The sequence below is a fragment of the Elephas maximus genome, chromosome 16 (assembly GCF_024166365.1).
Source record: "Elephas maximus indicus isolate mEleMax1 chromosome 16, mEleMax1 primary haplotype, whole genome shotgun sequence".
Taxonomy (NCBI): domain Eukaryota; kingdom Metazoa; phylum Chordata; class Mammalia; order Proboscidea; family Elephantidae; genus Elephas; species Elephas maximus.
Genome location: NC_064834.1, coordinates 43,721,685 through 43,744,482, shown reverse-complemented (window position 1 = coordinate 43,744,482; position 22,798 = coordinate 43,721,685). Strand labels below are relative to the sequence as shown.

Below are 22,798 nucleotides of genomic sequence, written 5' to 3'. Positions count from 1 at the left end.
CTGGTTCCTGTGTAGGTACCTACATTTGTGACTCCTGACCTAAGGTGAAGCTCAAGGTTAAGTGTATGAGCCTCATGGGGAAAGTGGTAGGTTATTGAGAAGAGGGGTCACCAAACATGAAGTGAGTTTGTTGGATAGCAAGGTATAGAATTGAATTCAGAGTTTAAGAACAATAAGAAGGAAGAGGTTACAATCCTTTTAGCAGATGACTAGCATTTTGGCTAGTTAACTCAAAAAGAAGGATGTCAAACAGGAGTAGGGCCCCTGGCTAATTTTATATACAATCCTTGGGATGGTATTCTCAAAATTGTAGTGACAATGACCTAAACAATTACTTAGCTCCCTACACGGTTACTTTGGTCATCCCATTCAAATAAGGGTCTAAATGTTTAAGGAGAAGAGCAGAATGGTGAATAGACTTCAGTTACCATTTCAAAGGGAGAAGATAATAGATCCATTTATTCTAAAGCCTACCTTCCAAATGGAAGGGCTTTATTTAATGGTCACCTCAAGCCTTGTTGAATCCTTCTGCTGCCCCATCTCTTCCACCTCTGCCCATCAGGTACATATTATCTGCTGTGAGAAAGGCTGTGCAAGGTAAACATTATACAAGACATACACGGTCCTTGTTCTCAAAGGGCAGAGATGCCCTGGAAGATAAGGTGAGATGACAGGAAGTAGAATAAAAAAATGTGGACATTCTTGATTCTGTAATTGTACTCTTTTCCTTTATTCAGGTTTTCATTAAAATACATGTTTAATTTAAATATTTAAACAGTACAAAAGTATTTAAAGTTTAAAAGAAAAAAAAAAAGCAAAACCAAAAAGTCTCCATTTTCCTCTCCTATTCCTGTCAGTTTCACTTGCTAGAGGTAACCTTTGCTATAGGTTGCTATGATTTTAAAAATACTGCTTCGTGGATTATACCATTGCAGAAAACTAGTAATAATGGGTTGTTTAGTGCACTTTGTGTTTATTATATAAGTTATATATTGGATACCTTTTTTTTTTAAGGCTATGAAGACAGCTTTCTTTAAGTTTGGAAACCATTCTATTATATCCAGCAGCAGCCAGGGAAATTAATATAGCTTTATAGCATTAGGAGTTTTTAAAATTGTAATTAGAAGCAGTGATAAGCTGTATTTTTTAAACTTCTGGTGCTCGACACTCAATATCAGCATCATTTCTAAGATGAATGCTATAGTCCTTAAAATATCTAGGCAATGCTAGATTGTTTGAAAAGTGGTTTTTGTGGAGAACATTAGCATACATAGTATATCCCGAAGGGAATGTGAGTTTTAAAAAACACTTCAAAATCATCATATCCAAATGATTCTTGTCCTTTTAATAGGTTAGATACTTGTACCAACCAGCAATACTGCTATTGTGCAGAACATGTTAGAGCTCCTCTTTGGGAGTTGTCTTCTTTTAAATGGCCTCACTGGTGACAAATCATAATGAGCACAATCAGGAAGCAGCCACAAATCTTTCAAAATAAATTTAATGAGTTAGGTGAATAATTACTACTCTGGTTACAAGCAAGAAACAGTCTTCAGGTGTCAGGGGAAGGTTTCAGGGGTGATGGACAGGGAAGAACATTGAATGGCCATATCTGTATGGGTGGAACTTGAGGGCATATTTGTTTTTATAACCGCTGATAAGGCTGGGCAGTTAGTCAGCAAAGGATGAGGCAATATAAATAGCTGAGAGATGAGTGAGCCAGACTCAGTACAAAAGTACAGAAGATGCAATATAAGTAACGCAAAATGCCAAGTTACCCTCTGTTATGGATTGAATTGTGTCCCCCCAGAATGTGTGTCAACTGGGCTAGGCCTTGATTCCCAGCATTGTATGGTTGTCCACCATTTTGTGATCTGATGTGATTATCGTATTGTAAATTCCAACCTCTATGATGTTAATGAGGCAAGATTAGAGGGAGTTACGTTAATGAGGCAGGACTCAATTTACAGGATTAGGTCCTATTAGAGTCAATCCCTTTTGAGATATAAAAGAGGGAAGAGAGTAAAGAGGAGAAGGGACCTTATGCCACCAAGGAGCCGAGTGCATCCTTTGGACCCAGGATCCCTGTGCTGAGAAGCTTGTAGGCCAGGGGAAGGTTGATGACAAGGACCTTCCCCTAGAGCTGACAGAGAGAAAAAGCCTTCCCCAGGAGCTGACACTCTGAATTAGGATTTCTAGTCTCCTAGGCTGTGAGACCCTCATGGTGTAGTGGTTAAGAACTACGGCTGCTAACCAAAAGGTTGGCAGTTTGAATCCACCAGGCGCTCCTTGGAAACCCTGTGGGGCGGTTCTGCTCTATCCTGTAACGTCACTATTAGTCAAAATCAACTCGACGGCAACGAGTAAACTGTGAGGGAATAAATTTCTGTTTGTTAAAGCCACCCACTTGTGATACTTCTGTTAAAGCAGCACTAAATAACTAAGATACCCCTTCCAATTTTAGAAATGTAAAATAGTGTTGAAGTTTCTGGAGTAGAGGTTCTGTCCATTTTTAAGATCACAGATACTTTTGAAAATATGATGAAAGCTGTATACTCTTGCCCCAGAAATTGCACATATATAAACTTTTGCCAAGGTGATCCTTGAAGAACAATCCTTGTCAGAAACTCATACTTAATGCTGTGATTTTTGATCGGCCCCAGCTGTTTCTGTAAATGTAGGCTATTTTGTTCACTATGGGATTGTGGTTTTAAATAACAGTATCAGGAAAAACCTGGGTATTTTTAAATGAACAAAAACTAAGCATTGTGTTATTTATATTTAAGAAAAACCTTACAGTGAAATGTTTGGCCCTTACAGTGGTTTTTCATAATTTAGAAATAGTATAGATCAGTGGCTTTCACACTTTTTTGTGTACAACTTAGTTAGAAATACATTTTACCTAGCAACTCAGAGCACATGTAATGTGTTTGTATTGGCAGCTAAAACAAGTGTTTTTACTAAACTGTCTTACATTGAGGGACATAGTTTGCTGCTTTCTGTTATATTGTGTTTCTTTCCAAGAAAAGTGCTGGTCTACCAGCACATTAGATTAACTTCATTATAACCGAATGGGCCCCAACTCACAGTTTAGGTCATCTAAAAGGGTAAGCAGTCATTTCAATAGACTCACAAAAAACATTTGATAAAACTCAACACTCATTTATGACTTCAGAAATAACAAAAAAACCTGTCTTTAAGCTGATATAAGCCTATATCAAATATAATGACTAATAGTAAAATAAAAAAAAAAATGTTGAAAGTCAAAAACAAAATAAGATTACCTTTTTCATTCAGCTGTAGTATAGGTGCTAATCAATACAATAAGTCAAGGAATAGTTCTGATATATAAGAGGTGAAAAGGCTTTCTCTTCACTTCCGTATGCTATGACAGTCTGCATAAAAATATTCAAGAAAATCTTCACATTAGTCATTAAAAATAAGATAATTTAGCAAGGTTACTAGAAAGAAGAACAACACTAAAATCAGTTGCATTCTTGTATAACAATAGTACATAATCAATTAGAAAAATGCTAGAGGAAAATGATTTCATTCACAATATTAACAAAAACTGTAGGGTATCTAGACATAAATCCAGCAAAAGAGGTACAGGTAATAATGGATGTAATGATAGTGTTAATATTTATGTTTGTATGTAATGTATGCAAACATGCATGGGAATGATTAAACACCAAATTCTGATTGTATTGCTAGGGAGTGAGGGTGGGAGGAGACTTTAGCTCTATCCCTAATGTTTTATTACTTGGGGAGGGAAAAAGTTTGTAGTAAATATGAATATTTGATAAAACTGAGTGGTGAGTACATGGATGTTCATTGTGTACTTTCATGTGTCTGTATATTTAAAATATTTCACAGTTTTAAAAATGAAATGTGAAATATTTCTTACATTCATTTATCAAAATGTTTACAAAAATGGGAAAATGAAAGCCTGAGAGGGTGACACTTTTTAAGATAAGCAGGAGAGAACATATTTTTTATTAGCGTGTGAGGATGGTTTGTATGTTTACTATCCAAGTGTGTCTTTGTCAAAAGAAACCTGTAGGTTACCTGTATGGTCCTGGTGAACATTCAGTTTTGTAAACTCTTATGTGGTCAAATGGGACAAACCCTCAAAATGCTGTCCTTCCTCCTAATGTCTTAGGTTTCCATGCTCTGACATCTGGCAAGAGTTTTTTTTTGTTTGTTTGTTTTGAGTCAGTTATTTTGTTTGAAAATTGTTTTCATAGATAATCTGTAGTAGAATTGCCCCATAGAATTTCCAAGGCTGTAATCTTTATGGAAGCAGGCTGCTACATCTGTGTCCTGCGAGGCAGCTGGTGGATTCAAACCACCGACCTTTCCCATTAGCAGCCAAACCCTTAACCACTGCGCTACCAGGGCTCTTTGTGCTAAATCTGCTTCTATACAGATGTCTTCATTGAATCCCCTTATGACTCCCCTAGCCTCAGACTTCAGCCAGGAACCCTACCTCCCACTAGCATATTCCTACCCGTTGCTGTTAAGTCAATTTTGACTCACAGCAACCCTATAGGTCAGAGTAAAACTGTGACATAGGGTTTGCAAGGAGTGGCTGGTGGATTTGAACTGCTCGCCTTTTGGTTAGCAGCCGAGCCTTTAACCGTTTTGCGACCAGGGCTCCTAGCATTTTCCTAGGTAATTCAAAGCTGGGCTTCTGATGCTGGGCATTGTTGGGCTTGAACCTCTGTTCTACCACTGGCCAGCTGAGAGTCTGGCAAGTTTCTTAACTTCTCTAAGCTTGTTTCCTCCCATACCAGGCTAGTATGTGAATTAAATGAGATAGCGTATGTAAAGTGGTTAGCACAAAGTCTGGCTGTAATAATGCTTGTTAAATAATAGCAACCTTAATAATATAACACCCGATTGATAGCTGTGAACCAAGACTTGGGAAAGGTGGTCGCCTTAAAGGGTCACCAGCCAACAGCTGCCTGAAGAGTCAGTGGGTTTGGTGAGCTGACTGTGGTGCAGCAGGCTATAAGAGAAGTATTCTGTGGTTCTGCTTCTAAATTGAACTCATGGTTGATATCCACATTGGCTTTTTCTCTTCATTTATCATTCATGCATGCCTTTAGTTTTAGTTTCTTAGTTCCTGATAAATTACCCTTTCTTTGCCTTCTTCTGCATCCTTTTTTGGGGGGGGGTCACCTTGTGGAATAAATATGGAAACAGATGAATGTTCGAAAGTAGGTTTGGAACAGGAAAGAGAAAAACTTAGTTCTGGTTATTCTTTACTGATGTATTTCTTAAAACATAGTTCCAAAATTACTGTGGAGCAATCGAGTCTGTCAGCTGGGAAGAAAATAAAAGAAGGAAGTCAAGAAGGAGTGGGTGAGGAAAACAAAACAGGCACTCCTTAATGTGGAGGTGGGATGAAAAGCTAAGTGGGAGGAGGGCACATGAAACAGAGGGTGGAGCTGTATTTCAAGTAGGGGTGACTTTTTTCTTGCTTGCTATTTACTCTAGTGTGTTTGTAGCAAGTGCCATGGGGTTATCAGACCCTTGAGTAGGGTGTTATAAGTGAGTTCAAATAATCTATTGACAAAGGTTTTTTTTGTTTGTTTTTTGTTCCTCTACTTGTTAAGTAAGGCCCTGGTGGTGCGGTGGTTAAGCGCCTGGGTGCTAACCGAAAGGTTGGCAGTTTGAACCCACCAGAGATATGGCAGCCTGCTTCTGTAAAGATTTACAGCCTTGGCAAACCTGTAGGGGCAGTTCTATTCTATCCTATAGAGTAATCATGAGTTGGAGTTGACCTGATGGCAACGGGTTACTTGTAAAATGTATTCAAAAATGCAAAGAAGCGTAACCAGTGTCTGCATTCAAGGTGCTTATAGTTTAGTTGGGGAGGCCAGGTGAATCCAGGATTTCATTTGCATATACTGTCAGGTTTGGCATTCTGAGCTCTTTTGCTTCTTATTCATTGTCATTGCTGGTTTTTATAGAGTGCTGTGCTGAGCACTTTACCTGAATTTAATTCTCACAATAACCCCAGTAGGTAGATGCTCTTATTAATTTCTTCTTGTAGATGAGTAAACTAAGACTTAAAACCTGAAACCCATTGCCGTTGAGTCGATTCCGACTCATAGCAACCCTATTGGACAGAGTAGAACTCTGCCCCATAGAGTTTCCAAGAAGCGCCTGGTGGATTTGAACTGTTGACCTTTGGTAAGCAGCCGTAGCTCTTAACCACTATGCTACCAGGGTTAAGACTTAGGAGAAGGTAATTAAATTGCCAAGGATCATGCAGCTTTTAAGTGCTGGAGTCAGATTCTGAACCCACAAAGTCTGACTCCAGAGCCGATGGCTTTTAACCATTATTCTATTCTGCCTTTTTTTTTAGGGTTACCTAGAATTTAATTTCCCAGTATCTCAGTATCTCAGAGGAGATGCAATTTGAATTCTCCCTGAAGGGCAATTAGGATTTTCTTAAGCAAAAGGAAGAGAGCCATTTCAAGGGGAAAAAGGGGAAGAAACTAGTATTTATTGTATGGAAGTGCCACACACTGGACAGGTGTTCTACATAGTATGTCTCATTTAACCTTCACTACAAAACTGACGTTTCATCATCCTCTTTGAGAGGTACTGAAACTGATACAGAAGGAGAATAATTTGACCAAAGTTTCATAGCATTGTCGGGGAGACAAAGAGAGGAGAGGTAGGATGTAATGGAAGTGTCTGTGTAGATTATGGGATGTGATATCAAGTCTGTCTGGACTAAAAGCCTGTGTTCTTTGTGCTAATGTTAGATTGACCCCAAAATCATGACAAGAAGAAAGGACCAAGAAGTAAGTTAAGCCTTTTGGAGAAAATGAGTTAGAATAATTTAGCTATAGCAAAGGATATCTTTGCAAAGTAGGAAGGAACAGAGTAGGAAAAGTGGATTAGAACAAAAAAATTACGGAATATGAACAAGAAGATGGTGAAGAGTGACTTCTTATCTGGAGATGAAGATGGTAACATGTAAAATCATAATCTGATAAAAGTTAATCATTTATTTTTTTCAGTTTTTTAAAAATCTTTTTTTAATGGAGAATTTAAAGCATACACACAAAAATCGACAAAGTACTGACATGAACCCTACCGTGGAGCAGCTCTTCTCCGCGCACCTGGGGTCGCCGTGAGTCAGAATCAGCTTGATAGCAACTAGCAACGTATATCCAGCACTCAGCCCCTGGCCAATCCTGCCTCATCCACATTCCTATTCACTTCTTTGTGTACATACATACATGTATATATATATGTATGCGTGAATATATATGTGTGTGTATATATACTTTTTTTTAAAGAGATCTCAGACATGTCATTCGTAAATATTTCAGTATGTATCTCTTTGTGTTGTTAGCTGCCGTCAGGTCAGCCCCCGACTCATGGTAACCCATGCACAACAGAACAGAATCCTGTCATCCTCATTAATATAATCAAATATACAATTAGTATTTCAGTTTCTGGTTGCCTCATAAAATTCGTAATTTTTTAAGTTTATTTGAATCAGGGTCCAAGTAAGGTTCAAACATTAATGATTGGTTGATAGGTCTTTTAAGTCTATTAATCTATAGGTTCACCCTTGATCTCTTTCCCCAACTCCGTTCCTCCTGATTCTTACTGAGGAATCAGGTTGTTCTGTAAAATTTCTCATAGCCTGAATTTTGCTGATTGCATCCTCAACAATAGTTTAACATGTTCCTCTGTTCTCTGTATTTCCACAAATCGGCATTTTGATATAAAGATTTGATCAGATTCATATTTGACTTTTTTTTTTAACAATACTTCATAGGTGGTGTGTGTTCTTCTTTCTGGGGCATGTCATGTCTGTTTGACTCTTATTTGTGATGTTGTAACAATTGACCCTCAATTAATCAATTCTAATCCTATCATTCTTTCTCTATTGATTAGCTTGAATATTGCTATAAAAAGAAAATTCCCTTTTCTACCGTTTGGCTACTCAGTTACTATAGGAAAGTAAGTGAGTAACTCACTCCCCTGTAGTACAGTTACTATAGGAAAGTAAGTGAGTAACTCCCCTGTAGTCCAGTTACTGTAGGAAAGGCAGGACAGATATTTGATTCATTCCCTCCATTTGTCAGTTTTCAAAAAATGATTTGGTCCCCAGCATCTTCATTGGTGATCAATTTGGTTTTTTTTAGTATTACAGTGAACTTATGGATATAAAAATATTTGATATATCTCAACCTAATATTCATTATTCTCTGAGCTTTTCCATGGATTTTGTTATTGCCTTTTTTTTTTCCCCCTTGCTGGGATACGTGTCTTTTGAAAAGCAGAAATTTACTGAGAACTACTAAAACTGAACCAAGTGTACAGGTGCTTTTTTATGGCCGTTAAGAGATTTTCACTTTCCCCTCTCTCTCCTAACTTGTATCTTGTACTTTCATGCACTTAACCAGCTGCATGGGAATTGTCCTTTTAGATTTTGTAGACTTTAGTCTCTTTCAGGATTTTTAGAAGATTGCTATAGCAAAAAGAGAAGGCTTTTTTATTTTTTTGCATTGTAATAATTCCCAGTCGCTAACTGTAGATATATTAACTTTCAGTACCTTGGGTTTTCAGAGAACATTTAAGATTGTCATGGTTATAACTATCAAAATGACCTTTCCTAAGAGCCTTATCAGATAGACAGTTGGAGATACCGCTAGTTTCTTAGACAAAGTTCTAACATTTCAAACTCAGTCCTTCCCATGGAATGTAAGAAATATATTGCAGTCTTCAGAATTTTCCAGGAAAATTAACTTTATTTCCTTGAAAATCAGCATTCTTATACTTTAGAACTGAGTTTGTAAAGTTTTTTTGTTTTAAATAGAATTTGAAATAGTTGCTACAGTGAAAATATCAAATGGCATTTACTGGACTTTAAAATTTACAAAACCCTCTTCACATCCGTTACCACTCTTCTTAAGCTTCACAGCAACCTAAGCCAATAATTTAGTAATTATTATCTGACAGTCACTGTGCTGAGCCTTAACAATGATCCTGTGAGGTAGGGTCTTTTATTGTTTGTATTTGCATATAAATAAACAGATTTAGAGACATTAGAAAACTTGCTTTCGTCTCACAGTTAGGAAATGGAGGAGTCAAGGATTGAGCCCATGCTCTTAACCACTGGGCCTTATTACCCTGTTTTACAGATAAAATAAATGACCTCTTAGAGATATTTGGAGAGTTTTCCAAGATTGCTTAATTTATACGTGATGGAGTCAGTACAAGAATCCCTGAATCTCCTAGCTGTCAAGCCAGTGCTATCTCCCAGCAGGCCCAGAGTGAAAAGGTCACAGTGGGTCAGCAACCCTGATTTTGTCTCAGCCTGCTGCTGGAGTTCTCTCTAACAATGATAGAGCCAGAAAGGCAGGATTCAAGATTTTGGTAGCAGCATTTTAATTTGATATAAGTAACCCAGCTGAATTAGCACTAAATTAGGACAGTATGTGTCTAGAAACTAAAATCGTATTTGTTATCCCAGCCATATTCGTGTTGTTCTCCGCTTGTGGATTATTAGCTGGGAAAAGTCATCTGGATCATTTACTGAGCTTCCTGCTCTACTTTTAGAGCTACAGTACCTTTTTTTCCCTTTTTTGTGTGATGATATACTCAGAAGCCGTGAGTCCCTCTTATAATTCAGATCAAAACAACAGTAGCTGCTGTTTATTTTCTGCTCTATGTCAGATATAAACCAAAACCAAAACCAAACCCATTGCGGTTCAGTTGATTCCGAGTCAAAGCGACCCATAGGACAGAGTAGCGCTACTCCTTAGGCTTTCCAAGGAGCACCTGGTGGATTCAAACTGCCCACATTTTGGTTAGCAGCCAAGCTCTTAACCATTGTGCCACCAGGGCTCCAGATATTGTACTAAATACCTTAAAATTTTTACAGATTTATTATGAAATATTTGTCATACAAAAAGATCAGTACATTTGCTAAATTATTCTGGATCATCCTGCTTAAAGAAACGACATTGCAAATACAGTTTGAGTATCTGGTGTATAGTTCTCCAATGCGTTTTTCTCCCTGCTCCCAAGAGATAGCCACTCTCTAAAGGTTGGTGATTATCATTTCCATGCTCTTAAAAAAAAAAACTTTTCCTTGTTATATATTTATCCCTAAGCAGTATGTACCATAATTTTATACGTTTTTAATTTTCATAGAAATGGTATTTTATTGTTGTAATCTCTGCCGCTTATATTTTTTTTAATTCAACATTGTATTTGTGAGAGTTATCCATATCGGTGAGTGTGTCTCTCATAATTTTTTTTTTAACTTTTGCTGCAATTTGAAAAATCCATTTAATGAATGTACCACTATTTATCTATTTGCTGTTAATGGAATAGTGCTCCTGTGAGCATTCTTGTGCATGTCTTCTTGTACACAGAGTTCTCTAGAGCCTGTGTACACAGTAGAATCGCTGTGTTGTATGATACGTACATCTTCAGAAACACTGTCATTAGATGCTGTTGAGTTGATTTCTACTCAGAGCAGCCCCATGTGACAGAGTATATAACTGCCCCATAGCCTTCCTAGGCTGTAAGCTTTATGAAAGCAGATCTCCATGTCTTCTCCCAAAGAGCTGATACATATTGCCAGATTGTTACAGTGATTGATTCAGCTTACACTTCCTCAAGCAGTGTCTTTGAGTTCTCATTTTTCCATATCCTAAACAACACTTGGTGTCATCAGACTTTCAGATTTTTGCCATTCTTTTTATTGATGTTAAAAATTAGTTTTGTGCTTTTTAGTATATATACCTATATATTATTATTATTTTTCTACTTTGGTGTAAACCTACCAATGTTAGGATAGGAGGGTGGGCCTAAGATAAGATGGTTGACCTTGGATTAGGTGATAGCTTTGTCAGCACCAAAGCCCATGCCTGCTCCTCTGCACTCTATACCCAGGGATCATGGTAGTGATGGTAACAGAGTTGGCTCAGTAATTTAGGAACTAATTATTGAATTTCACGCATTATGTCCTGCTTTTCCTTTCATCTCATCTAACTATTTCCTGAGACCTTCTACTAAAAGATAAATAGAACAGAGAAAATAAAACTTCACTAGCCTTCCTGTTTTTAGTAAACTCTTACTAAAGGGTTTACTTCTAAAGGGTTAAACTTAATAGCAGGCCTGACTCTGACTCATTTGTACCTAGCTAGTATCCATTGTTGACATCCTGGTGGCATAGTGGTTAAGAGCTATGGCTGCTAACCAAATGGCCGGCAGTTCGAATCCGTCAGGCGCTCCTTGGAAACCCTGTGGAGCAGTTCTGCTCTGTCCTATAGGGTGGCTATGAGTTGGTATCAACTCAGCAACAGGTTTTTAAGGGTTTTAGTATCCATTGTTTCTTCGTTAGTATAGTGTTGAGAACTGACTACCCTGCCCCAGGATAGTCACAGTGGAGAACCCCTTCCTTCTTCTAATTCAGGAGCTTGCGTGCATGTGGGACTGTCATTCTGTGCTGTGTTCCTGAGTGGGCTACAACTCCGTGCCGTTACCACGTGTGGACAGCTAAGAAAGGACTACGTGGATTCATAGAAAGGTATCCATTTGTGGCTAGAAGCCACTCCTCAGACAGTGTGATTGAGGACCCTTTTAGCAATTTGGCTAGAGAGCCAGCATCATTAGATTGTTTTAGATGAACCAGGTTGCTGTTGGCTGTGGCTTCTTTGGCTAGTTTTTCTTTTAACTTTTTGTTGAAATATAATAAATACACAGAAAAGTGTGTATGACTCTGGTAAAGTTTTTTTTTTTTCTTTTGCTATTTGAAGAATCCATTGAATGAATGTATCAGTATTACTAATGTGTAGTTCAATGAATTTTCAAAAATTGAGCATACCCATGGAACCAATACCCAGTCAAGAAACAGAACATGACCGGCACCTCACTAGCCCTCTTTGTGCTCCTTTGCAGCCACTATTCACCCAATGACAAGTACCGTTTATTCTGACTGCCAGGAACCCAGATTAGTTTTGCCTGTTTTTATGCTTTATATAAATGTATACTTTTTTGGGTCTGGCTTCTTTCATTCAACCTTAAGATTGCGAGATCTACCCATACTGCTATGCATAATGATGGATTATTCTTTTTTTTTTTTTGGTGTTTAGTATTCAATTGTGTTCCTTTGGCTCATTTTAATATAGCATTGCCAGTGATCCGTATCTGTGTGTGTTTCGGGTGATGGTATATTCTTGCTTTATCTCTGTTTGAAATGCAGGTAAAGATAAAGGGTAGCAATTGGAATGGTAAAATATTCAGGAACATCAAATACAAGGCTGACTGAGCTAGAGCTGGTCAACCTGAAAGAATCTTAAGTTCTGTATAGAGGCCATGATCTTCGTCTTTGCAAGCTTTGAACTGAGATTTTTTTCCCTCTAAACCAGGTTATTGACCAGATTGTGAATAGGCAAATCAGATCACATTTAGACTGAAAATCAGATCTTCATCTCACACTTGTGACATTTATGGCCTGTTGTGTTGAAAGAAAATTTTCTGTGAACTTGGGTGTCCCATCGTGTCCCTCTTAGTTCACACATTGTAGAAGTCTGAGCTTGGCATTGTGAAGGACTAAGAAAGCTCTGAAGAACAAGTCTTTCAGAAGCTGAGGTTTTAGAATCTTCATTTAGTAGAAATCGGAGGCACTCAAATTTCACCTTGATATGAGAGAACTTCAAACAATTCCCTGGCAAAAGGCCTTTTTTTCCTTGAGGAGTTGGGGCTCTGGATACTTCAGACAGCACCTGAACCCCTCAGGTAGAGTGAGGAGATGTTTCAGGACCTCAGGTAGAGCAAGTCTGGAATTGAACTGGATCTTTAGTAAGAAATTGAGCGGACTAGTTAAGAACCTGGAAAGTAGTAGACTACTTACAACGAGTGTGAATACAACTGATTGCTTTCTGACTGGTTAAAGGTGAGTGAGCACTTCCTACGCTGTGTCTTGCACATTCTGTAATGTCATTGTCACTAGATCTGTTGATTCAAGTGTTTTGGGGATATGAATCTTGGCTCAGTACTATCCAGCACTAAGTGGCTAAAGTTTGGGTCTGAGAACGCCATCTGGTGGCTTTCTGTAGACATCTATCTAATGTAGTAAAGTAAGGCTAATCATTAAGCCATTTAAAAATACAAGGAAAAAGAAAAATAAACTACATCAAAAATGTGTTGTACTACAGGTTTATCTTTGCAGATGAAAGAGCCCATTTATTAGTGTAAGCAGGACCAGTATTGAAAGTTATTTATTCCAGGATCTTTGGATATTTTCAGTCAAGATGCCATTTTTGGAGAGACACTAATCTTGGAATTTCATCTCCCAGTCCCTAAATTGCGAAGTCTTTATTAGAAAGGTAGCATTTAGAGGTTTTACCTATTTGTTTTTAACATGCGTATTTTACCCTAACTGAATTAGGTATTAAAATATTAGAAGAGTAGTATACTATATATATATTATCATTTGCAATTTATAAAAATAGCATTTTATCCTATTTTTACCAGTCTAGATCAAATCCGTGAGACTTTACATCACAAATGTAATGACTCAGCCAAGAACAGTAACTTTCTTTTCAGAGGTAACTTGGCAAGTTCCAAAAAGCTCCTTCAGTGATTCTGTTCAGTTAATTATAGAGCACATAGGGAATTGAAAATTAAAAATAAGTATGAATGGGGGCATGTGGATCTCATTTTGTCTTGTAAGTGCTCGTAATACCAACAATCTCACAGGGATCTTAAGTATAATTTTTTATAAAGCCCTTCAAGTTCTTTAGGGAAAACTATCATTTAAACTGTTATTAGTTTATACTATGCTATTCCATTTATCCTGCTTGTGTTCAAGCATTTTTGACTAATAATATGTGTTGGTTCGAACTTTTTTTAAAGTTCATCTTATACCAATGACTGTAACAATTACAAAACTTTAAAATCCACATTTTTTGCTTTTTTGTTAAATGCTTTTTCCTCTCTCTCAGGTAACAAATATACTCTAGAGACTAGACCAAACCAAGAAGGCATCGATGTAAGGCAAGAACTACTGAAATTCCATTCTACTTATTATTCGTCCAACTTAATGGCTATTTGTGTTTTGGGTCGAGGTAAGAATCCTTAAAAATTTCATAGAATTGAATAATCTAAGTTTTTCATTTTTTTTTTATTAACTTTTATTGAGCTTCAAGTGAACGTCTACAAATCAAGTCAGACTGTCACATATGAGTTTATATACACCTTACTCTGTACTCCCACTTGCTCTCCCCCTAATGAGTCAGCCCTTCCAGTTTCTCCTTTCGTGACAATTTTGCCAGCTTCCAACTCTCTCCATCCTCCCATCCCCCCTCCAGACAGGAGATGCCAGCACAGTCCCAAGTGTCCACCTGATATAAATAGCTCACTCTTCATCAGCATCTCTCTCCCACCCACTGTCCAGTCCCTTTCATGTCTGATGAGTTGTCTTCGGGAATGGTTCCTGTCCTGGGCCAACAGAAGGTTTGGGGACCATGACCACTGGGATTCCTCTAGTCTCAGTCAGACCATTAAGTATGGTCTTTTTGTGAGAATTTGGGGTCTGCATCCCACTGATCTCCTGCCCCCTCAGGGGTTCTCTGTTGTGCTCCCTGTCAGGGCAGTCAGCAGTTGTGGCCGGCCACCAACTAGTTCTTCTGGTCTCAGGATGATATAGATCTCTGGTTCATGTGGCCCTTTCTGTCTCTTGGGCTCTTAGTTATCGTGTGACCTTGGTGTTCTTCATTCTCCTTTGCTCCTGGTGGGTTGAGACCAATTGATGCATCTTAGATGGCCGCTTGTTAGCATTTAAGACCCCAGACGCCACATTTCAAAGTGGGATGCAGAATGTTTTCATAATAGAATTATTTTGCCAATTGACTTAGAAGTCCCCTTAAACCATGGTCCCCAAACCCCCGCCCTTGCTCCGCTGACCTTTGAAGCATTCATTTTATCCCGGAAACTTCTTTGCTTTTGGTCCAGTCCAGTCCAGTTGAGCTGACCTTCCATGTATTGAGTATTGTCCTTCCCTTCACCTTAAGTTTTTCGTTTTGTCTTTTTCAGAGTATTTGAAGAAGGATTAAGGAATGGCCATTTCTCTGCTCAGAGACTTTGAATGGTCATTTTGTTTGAAAATATGCAAAGGGAGATTTTGCTTTATTTTTCCATGTCCAGAAAGAAGTTTAGGTGATTTTAAGTGAAAACCAGAAGAGAAATAAATTAGTAGTAGATGCTCTAACCATCTAAAAGCAAGGGAAGAAAAGGTAAAGGAAAAGGTTGATAGATTTGACCTTGTAACAATTCAAAAACTGGAGACAGTTAAAAGGCAGATAATGATAAGCTGGAAAAACCACTTGAAACATAAACAACAAAAACTTGATTTAAAAAATGCAAATTAACCAATGATAATATTTTGTTTCCCCCTATTAAATTACTGTAGTTTGGCTTTTGTTTTTGTTTTGTTTGACCCACAATGAAAGGGGGTCATGCCGTTTTGTGTTGGTGGTGGTGGTGGTGTGATTTGCTCTCGTTTTTCTAGCGCTGTTTAACGAGACCCATCACTCTTTAAAGGTACATATATATTTCTGCTTCTAGAAATACAGCCTAATGGAATAATCAGAGTTGTTCAGACAGGTTTCTTTCAGTATAGTAGGTACTAGTGAAAAGTTAGAAACAATTTAAATGTCCGTTAAAAGAAGATTGGTTAAATAGTGATATTATAACTGTTATATCTCACAGAAAATTGCGTTGTTCTCCTACTCTCTATCTTACCTGATTTATTTTTCTTTATAACATTTATCACCATCTGAGATATTAAATATGTTTGTTTATTATTGTCTACCCTACCAGAATGTAAGTTATTTAAATACAGAAACTTTGTTTTGTTCACTGCTCTATCTCTAGTGCCTGGGTTAGTTTTTAGTACATCGTAGGCGCTTGGTAAATATATATTGAATGAATAAGCAATTTTATGACAGTATTTTAATATGGCAAAATATTTTTAATATGTTTAATAGAAATCAAAAGCATTCTAAAACAACTATGTGCTAGATGCTCCCATTTTGGAATTTACAAAAAATCTTAATAGACATATGTTATAGACATAAAGAAAAATGGAAAAACATGTATTAGGAATTTAATAATATAGTTAATAGTTAAGAAGTCACACTCTGGAGTCTGACAGCCTAGGTTTGAATGTTACCTGCAGCCTAGGTATAGAATGTTAAATATCACTTTGTGTTTAGAACCCAGTTCTAGGAGTAGATTCCTAAACTCTATTTTTGTCTATGTCATATTTGAGATAAAACGCATGATTTTAATACAGTTATTTGACAAGTAATAATGGCGATAGATGAATCAACACAAACCTGCCTTCATGATTTAGTGGAAGTGACAGAATAAGTGTCTGAAAGAAGTAAGAGATGTTTCAGTTCCCTAAACTCATCCTCTCACAGTGTGACTGACTTCCTGTGCTGAGCTCAGCAGGCTTATGAGGGGTCCTGAGAGAGGTGTCTTTGTAGTCTAGGTATGAGGAGGAAACAGGAGCTGTTAGAAGGTTGATAGATAATTGACTCCCTCTTCTGGAGGGGGAGGAGGGAAGAGTAACCATGGCGAAGGATCTCTATCTCAAGGGGACAAACATTTTTTTTCCCTATTCTCCTCTGTGAGTCATCCCTCTGCTTGTGGCAGCACTCATTACTTGAGCACTTGGTAAGTAGGTACTATGAAGTTACAGACATTGGGATTGCCAACCACTGGTGAAAGGAAAATGAGACTCAGTTTCTAGTTACCTGGTAGCTCACAGTTTAGTAGGAAAGACAGACTGTGCAGTATTGTTCAACTGCCCCACCGTTTAAAAGCGACAATATAACTTATGCTTCTAGGTTAGAAATACCCAAGAAGAAAGGCGCACCTGGTAGAACTTTGCTCTAAAGGGTCTGGCTGTCATCACTACTTTAGGTTGAAAAGCCTTTGTTGACTGCCCGCCTTATTTCTTTATCATACATCCGATCTGTACATAAAGATATCTCTGACTTCTCTGCAAATATAACCGCTCCGTTCTGAGTTCACGTGCCGTGTAACAGGCAGCCACTGGTCAGCCTTTTATTTGGCTCTGGACATTTTGGGGTCCTTCATACATGTCAGAAAATTGAGGTAAAAATAGGTGTACTTTATTCAGTGCAAATGCCAACATTTGCAGACTTTAAAGAGAATTTCATATGACATAAAGGTACTTTTCAAATAATGATTAAATACTGTCTAGAGAGTTTATGGGAAGAGTTCAAAATGGGTCATAGGATATCAAGGGAAATTTCTTATTTGATTCAAATTCTTACTAACAGTAACAAGTAATGAATGTTTATATCATTTATAAATAACCTATTTTTTAGGGGGCAAAGTTAAGGTGAGTAGTTGTTTATAAAAAGATAACCTTTTTTGTATATTTTCATTTTAGAATAGTAGTAATACATGCACATGGAAAAAAAATTCATCTACACAGAGAGGTATAAAATGAGAAATAAGCTCTTCCTCACTCCATTTTACAATTGCCATGTCCCCTTCTCAAAGATAGTCACCTTAAGCCATTTCTTATGGTACTTTCAAAAGTAGAATTTTGTTGATGTGCCCACGTAATATGTTATATCTTTTTTTAAAAAATTAAATGAGATTGTACTACATGCATTGTTCTGTGACTTACAGTTTTCACTTAATAGAGCTTTGAGATATTTTCATATCAGCACATACAGATCTTTTCCTTGTCTCCTTACTGGCTTCGTTAAATTCCAGTGTGCGGATGTTTCATAACATCTTTAGGTTAATAGATGTTTAGGTCATTTCCAGTTTTTTATGTTATAAACAGCACTGTAGTGAGCTTTGTACATACATATCTCTGCAAACTTCTGCAAGTATAACTATTAAAGAGTATATGTACCTGAAAACATATAAGAGCACCATTTTAAGTGACCATATAATTGTGTCAACTATTGCAAGTCTTTGAGTGACTTTGGCACATTATGATACAAAATCATGTTAGACTGGGAGAGGCTTGTCATCATTTTACCCAATTTCCTTGTTTTCGAGAACCTGGAGTGGTTTAACAGATTGTCCAAGTAATTGGCTGACATAGCTAATTGGTGAAGCTGGGGTTAGAATCCAAGTCCTTTGGGTTGGGTTACAGTGTTCCTTTCACAACTTTACAGTATTCCCCCACAAAATCAATCATTGTGTGTATTTTGTAAGGTGAATGTTACAATCAATCTGTTAATAGTTCAGTATGTGCCTGTTGGGAATCCTACTAAAATCAGTTTTCCAAATGTAACTGATTATTATTGGTTCTAATATTTGTTTTAAATGTATTGCAAGATAATATTCTTGAAACAGTGTTTTAAACTATGAAAGGCTAGACATGTGTGAGGTATAATCACTGTTGATATTGCTCAGCAGCTTTAGAAATTGTGTACGTACTTGAAGGATTTAAGTGAGTACTTCAACTTTATCAGATGTAGTTTCAAAAAATTCCAGGTTTTCCTTTTAATAGTGCTAAGATTTTTTAAAAGGAGAGTTTAATGTCTTAAATACTACCTGCCATGTATTATAATTAGTTTAAGCCCTGTTTTCAATGTCTGTTTTCTTGTAGAATCCTTAGATGACTTGACTAATTTGGTGGTAAAGTTATTTTCTGAAGTAGAGAACAAAAACGTCCCATTGCCAGAATTTCCCGAACACCCTTTCCAAGATGAGCATCTTAAAGTAAGTGCATGTATTTTTGGTATCTTCTTTTTTTAATTTATGGACATATGATGTATACCTGGTTTACCAGAGACTACATGAAACATTTTAGAGGTTTCATCATATGCATAGTTTTTAATATTTGTTGGAGAATTGAATCAAATCACTTTCACATTTATTAGGGACATGTCATTGTTATGTGCTGTTGAATTGGTTCCAAATCATAGCAGAATGAAACACTGCCCAGTTGTATGCCATCCTCAAAATCGTTGCTGTTTGAGCCCACTGTTGCAGCCATTGTGTCAGTCCGTCTCACTGAGGGTCTTCCTCTTTTTTGCTGACCTTCTTCTTTGCCAAGCCTGATGTCCTTCTCCAGAGTCTGGTCCCTTCTGGTAACATGTCCAAAGTACATAAGATGAAGTCTCGCCATTCTTGCTTCTAAGGAGCATTCCGGCTGTACTTCCTCCAACACAGATTTGTTCATTCTTTTGGCAGTCCATGGTGTATTTAATATTCTTTGCCAACACCACAGTTCAGAGGTGTCAGTTCTTCTTCGCTATTCCGTATTCATTTTCCAGCTTTTGCATGCATATAAGGCAATTGAAAATACCATGGCTTGGGTCAGGCACAACTTAGTCCTCAAGGTGACATCTTTGTTTTGGACACTTTAAAGAGGTTTTATGCAGCAGATTTGCCCAATGCAATATGTCGTTTGATTTCTTGACTGCTGCTTCCATGGTCATTGATTGTGGATACAAGTAAAATGAAATCCTTGACAACTTCAGTCTTTTCTCCATTTATTGGGACGTTGTTAATTGGTCTAGTTGTGGAGATTGTTTTTCTTTATGTTGAGGTGTAATCTGTATTGAAGGCTGTTTATCCTTATCTTCATCCATAAGTGCTTCAAGTCATCTTAACTTTCAGCAGGTGAGGTTGTGTCATTTGCATATCACAGGTTGTTAATGATTCTTCTTCAATCGTGATGCTTCGTTCTTCTTTGTATGGTCCAGCTTCTTGGATTATGTACTCAGCATACAGATTGAATAAATATCGTGAAAGGATACAACCCTGACGCACACCTTTCCTGATTTTAAACTATATAGTATCCCCTTACTCTGTTGGAATGACTGCCTCTTGATCTATGTACAGGTTCCTTATGAGGACAGTTAAGTGTTCTGGAGTTTCCATTCCTCACAATGTTATCCATAATTTGTTTTGATCCACATAGTCGAATGCCTTTGCATAGTCGGTAAAACCACAGGTAAACATGTTTCTGGTATTTACTGCTTTCAGCCAAGATCCATCTGATATCAGCAATGATATCCCTCGTTCCGTGTACCACAAAAAAAATATCAATATGTTCTGATCATTCCATGCAAGAGGTAGTTTTGGTAGCTCTAGCTTTGGCAGACTCTAGAAGCTATCATCTGATGCCAGAAGGCTAGCATCCAGTACTACTTAGTTGCGTGGTCCGTGGAACCAAACGTGGGCTGCATACCAACTGTAATAAAATTCCACTAAGAAAGAACCTGGGCCATTTATTTCTTGGTGATTGGTATGATTTTCTCAGACAATAGATTCTCGCCTGTATTTTGAGATTTTTCCATGAAAATCAGTATTCTCCATAATTAGTAAGTATATTATTCAGTAGGAGTTATATATAGCTAATCTTTTGTGATTTTCCCCCCCAGCAACTTTACAAAGTAGTACCCATTAAGGATATTAGAAATCTCTATGTGACATTTCCCATACCTGATCTTCAGAAATACTACAAATCAAATCCTGGCCATTATCTTGGTCATCTCATTGGGCATGAAGGTCCTGGAAGTCTGTTATCAGAACTTAAATCAAAGGGTAAGTCTCTTGGGCACCCGCTTCTGAAGGTAGTGCCCCACCACATCTTTTCATTCTGGCTCTCATTTGCTCCTAAATATTTTCCTGTAAAGGAACCTTTTTAGATGAGATTGTTTGGGTTAATGGTACAGTGAGATGGTGGTTGTTAGTGTACTTTTGCTTTTTAGTGTTTTTCATAATTTGTTTTACCCTTCAATATTGAGCAGCAAAGCTTAGATATTTCAGAAGATAATTGTGGTGCATGTTTAAAATAAGAAAGAGGTTAGAAAGTAAAAGCTCACATTGGATATTCTTTACCATCTGTGTGAAGTAAGATGTAATACACTTTATTTACCTGCCTATGCTTATTCATTAACACAAAAGGGTATACTGTACAGTGAAACCTGTGCGAACCTGAACTCAACAGGACTGCCATGTTTTTCCAGGTCTCGCAAGTTTCCGGCCTTTGACAGGGTAGAGTATTACCGCTTCAGTATTTCAGTGGAAAATATTTGAGTTTTCCTTCTCTGGCAGGTTTCCACCTTACACAGGCTCTGGCTTTCACAGGTTTTATTGTACTAGGTTCTGTTCAATAGGTAATTTCCTAAGGCTACTCTCAACTCAGACTCTCTGCTTTGGCATAACACTCAAGCACATAGTCCACTCTTGATTTGGGAACTGATTTGAGGAGTCTTAAGGAAAGTCCCCAGCCCAAAAAGCCCATGAGCCTTCTGCAGTGTCTGAAACTGCTTTTCTGAACTGATTTTTTTTTTTGTCTTTGCTGCAAGAGGTCCATTCTGATCTTTGGGAACATATAGTATGACTTTATTTAAAAAAATTCGTTGTCTTAAGAAACCACACAAGCAAACATGTTGATTTCCTTTGAATATTGCAGGCTGGGTAAATACTCTTGTTGGTGGGCAGAAGGAAGGAGCCCGAGGTTTTATGTTTTTTATCATTAATGTGGACTTGACTGAGGAAGGATTATGTAAGTATTGACCTTTTTGTTTTTAAATGAAAATTGACTTCTTATGATTTTTTTTTTTTTTAAACCTCTTTATGCTGTTGGTCTGTTTTATGTTGAAAAGCTGTAAGCACTTAAATTCATACACTTATCCATTGCATTTTTTGTGTATAACTTGGCCTTCACTTCACGGATGATTTCCCACCCTTAACAACTGATAGTTATGCTGCGCTTATAAAATGTGTACTTAGCTTCTCCTCTGCTCATTCACTGTCCTAAAGCCCCTTCTGTCACATATCCCTGAGCCCAGAGGGCCATGTGTGCGGGACACCTGAAAGCAGCCTCAGGGAGGCGAGGACTTCATTTTCTAAGAGGGACCATCTTCTACTTACCTGACTTTACCTTAGGAGTGAGCTCACTGCTTTGAAGGATTCAAGGACTGAATGGTTTTTAAGTGTGCCCCTTTTTTCCAGTACATGTTGAAGATATAATTTTGCACATGTTTCAATACATTCAGAAGTTACGTGCGGAAGGACCTCAAGAATGGGTTTTCCAAGAGTGCAAGGTACCTTTTTTTCACCAAAAATTTTCTTAAGGAATCTATTTTTCAAAAACAAATATGTGGATTAATTTAAATTTAAGACCCAGTTAAAATTTCTAAGTTTTTAAAAAATCTAAATTCTAAAATTTTATCATATATAATAACACTATTATTGAGGCGTAGTTGTACTAGCCTGATTGGCTACCTGGGGTGCAATTAAGGGTTAAGGCATCATGTAGCCTTTTTTTAGGACAGAAAAAGGAAGACGTTGGATTGCCTTTCCATCCCTCAGAAGAAACCCAGCAATTTCTTGAGCTGATGTGTATCAGGTCTTATGTTACCTCCTGCCTGAAAGCTGCATGAGCTATGTCGTTTTCAGACCTGGTGATAAAAGCCCATGGCAGCCTCTCAGAGGAATGGTGAATTGTTTTATATATGATTATGTTTTTAAAAGTGAGTTTATTATGGCATGTGCGGAAAAACCTGGCTATCTTTTTTTTTTTTTTTTTGCATAAAACAAAAGGTGTTCTTTCAAAGTTCGAAGGGCTTCTTTTAAAAGAATTTTCAAGATACATAGTTTATGTTTAAGGCATATCAGGATTCTGAAATATATGTTAGTATGTGAGACATTGTCTTTACTTAGGTATATGCTGAAAGGTGTAAGCTCCGCTTGTGAAAATTGTGACAATAACTTCTGATCTGGGTGC

The 22,798-nt window shown here is 37.5% G+C and overlaps 1 protein-coding gene across 2 annotated transcripts in view; it reads left to right on the top strand.

The window, feature by feature from the left end:
* Positions 1 to 22,798, top strand: part of IDE (insulin degrading enzyme) — a 113,820-nt gene that overhangs the window by 48,672 nt on the left and 42,350 nt on the right. For both annotated transcript variants that reach the window (XM_049855715.1, XM_049855714.1), the window contains exons 5-9: positions 13,998 to 14,120; positions 18,662 to 18,774; positions 20,445 to 20,607; positions 21,482 to 21,574; positions 22,024 to 22,115. In XM_049855715.1, coding sequence (XP_049711672.1) covers positions 13,998 to 14,120; positions 18,662 to 18,774; positions 20,445 to 20,607; positions 21,482 to 21,574; positions 22,024 to 22,115 — 584 coding nt within the window. The remainder of the gene's footprint in view (positions 1 to 13,997; positions 14,121 to 18,661; positions 18,775 to 20,444; positions 20,608 to 21,481; positions 21,575 to 22,023; positions 22,116 to 22,798) is intronic.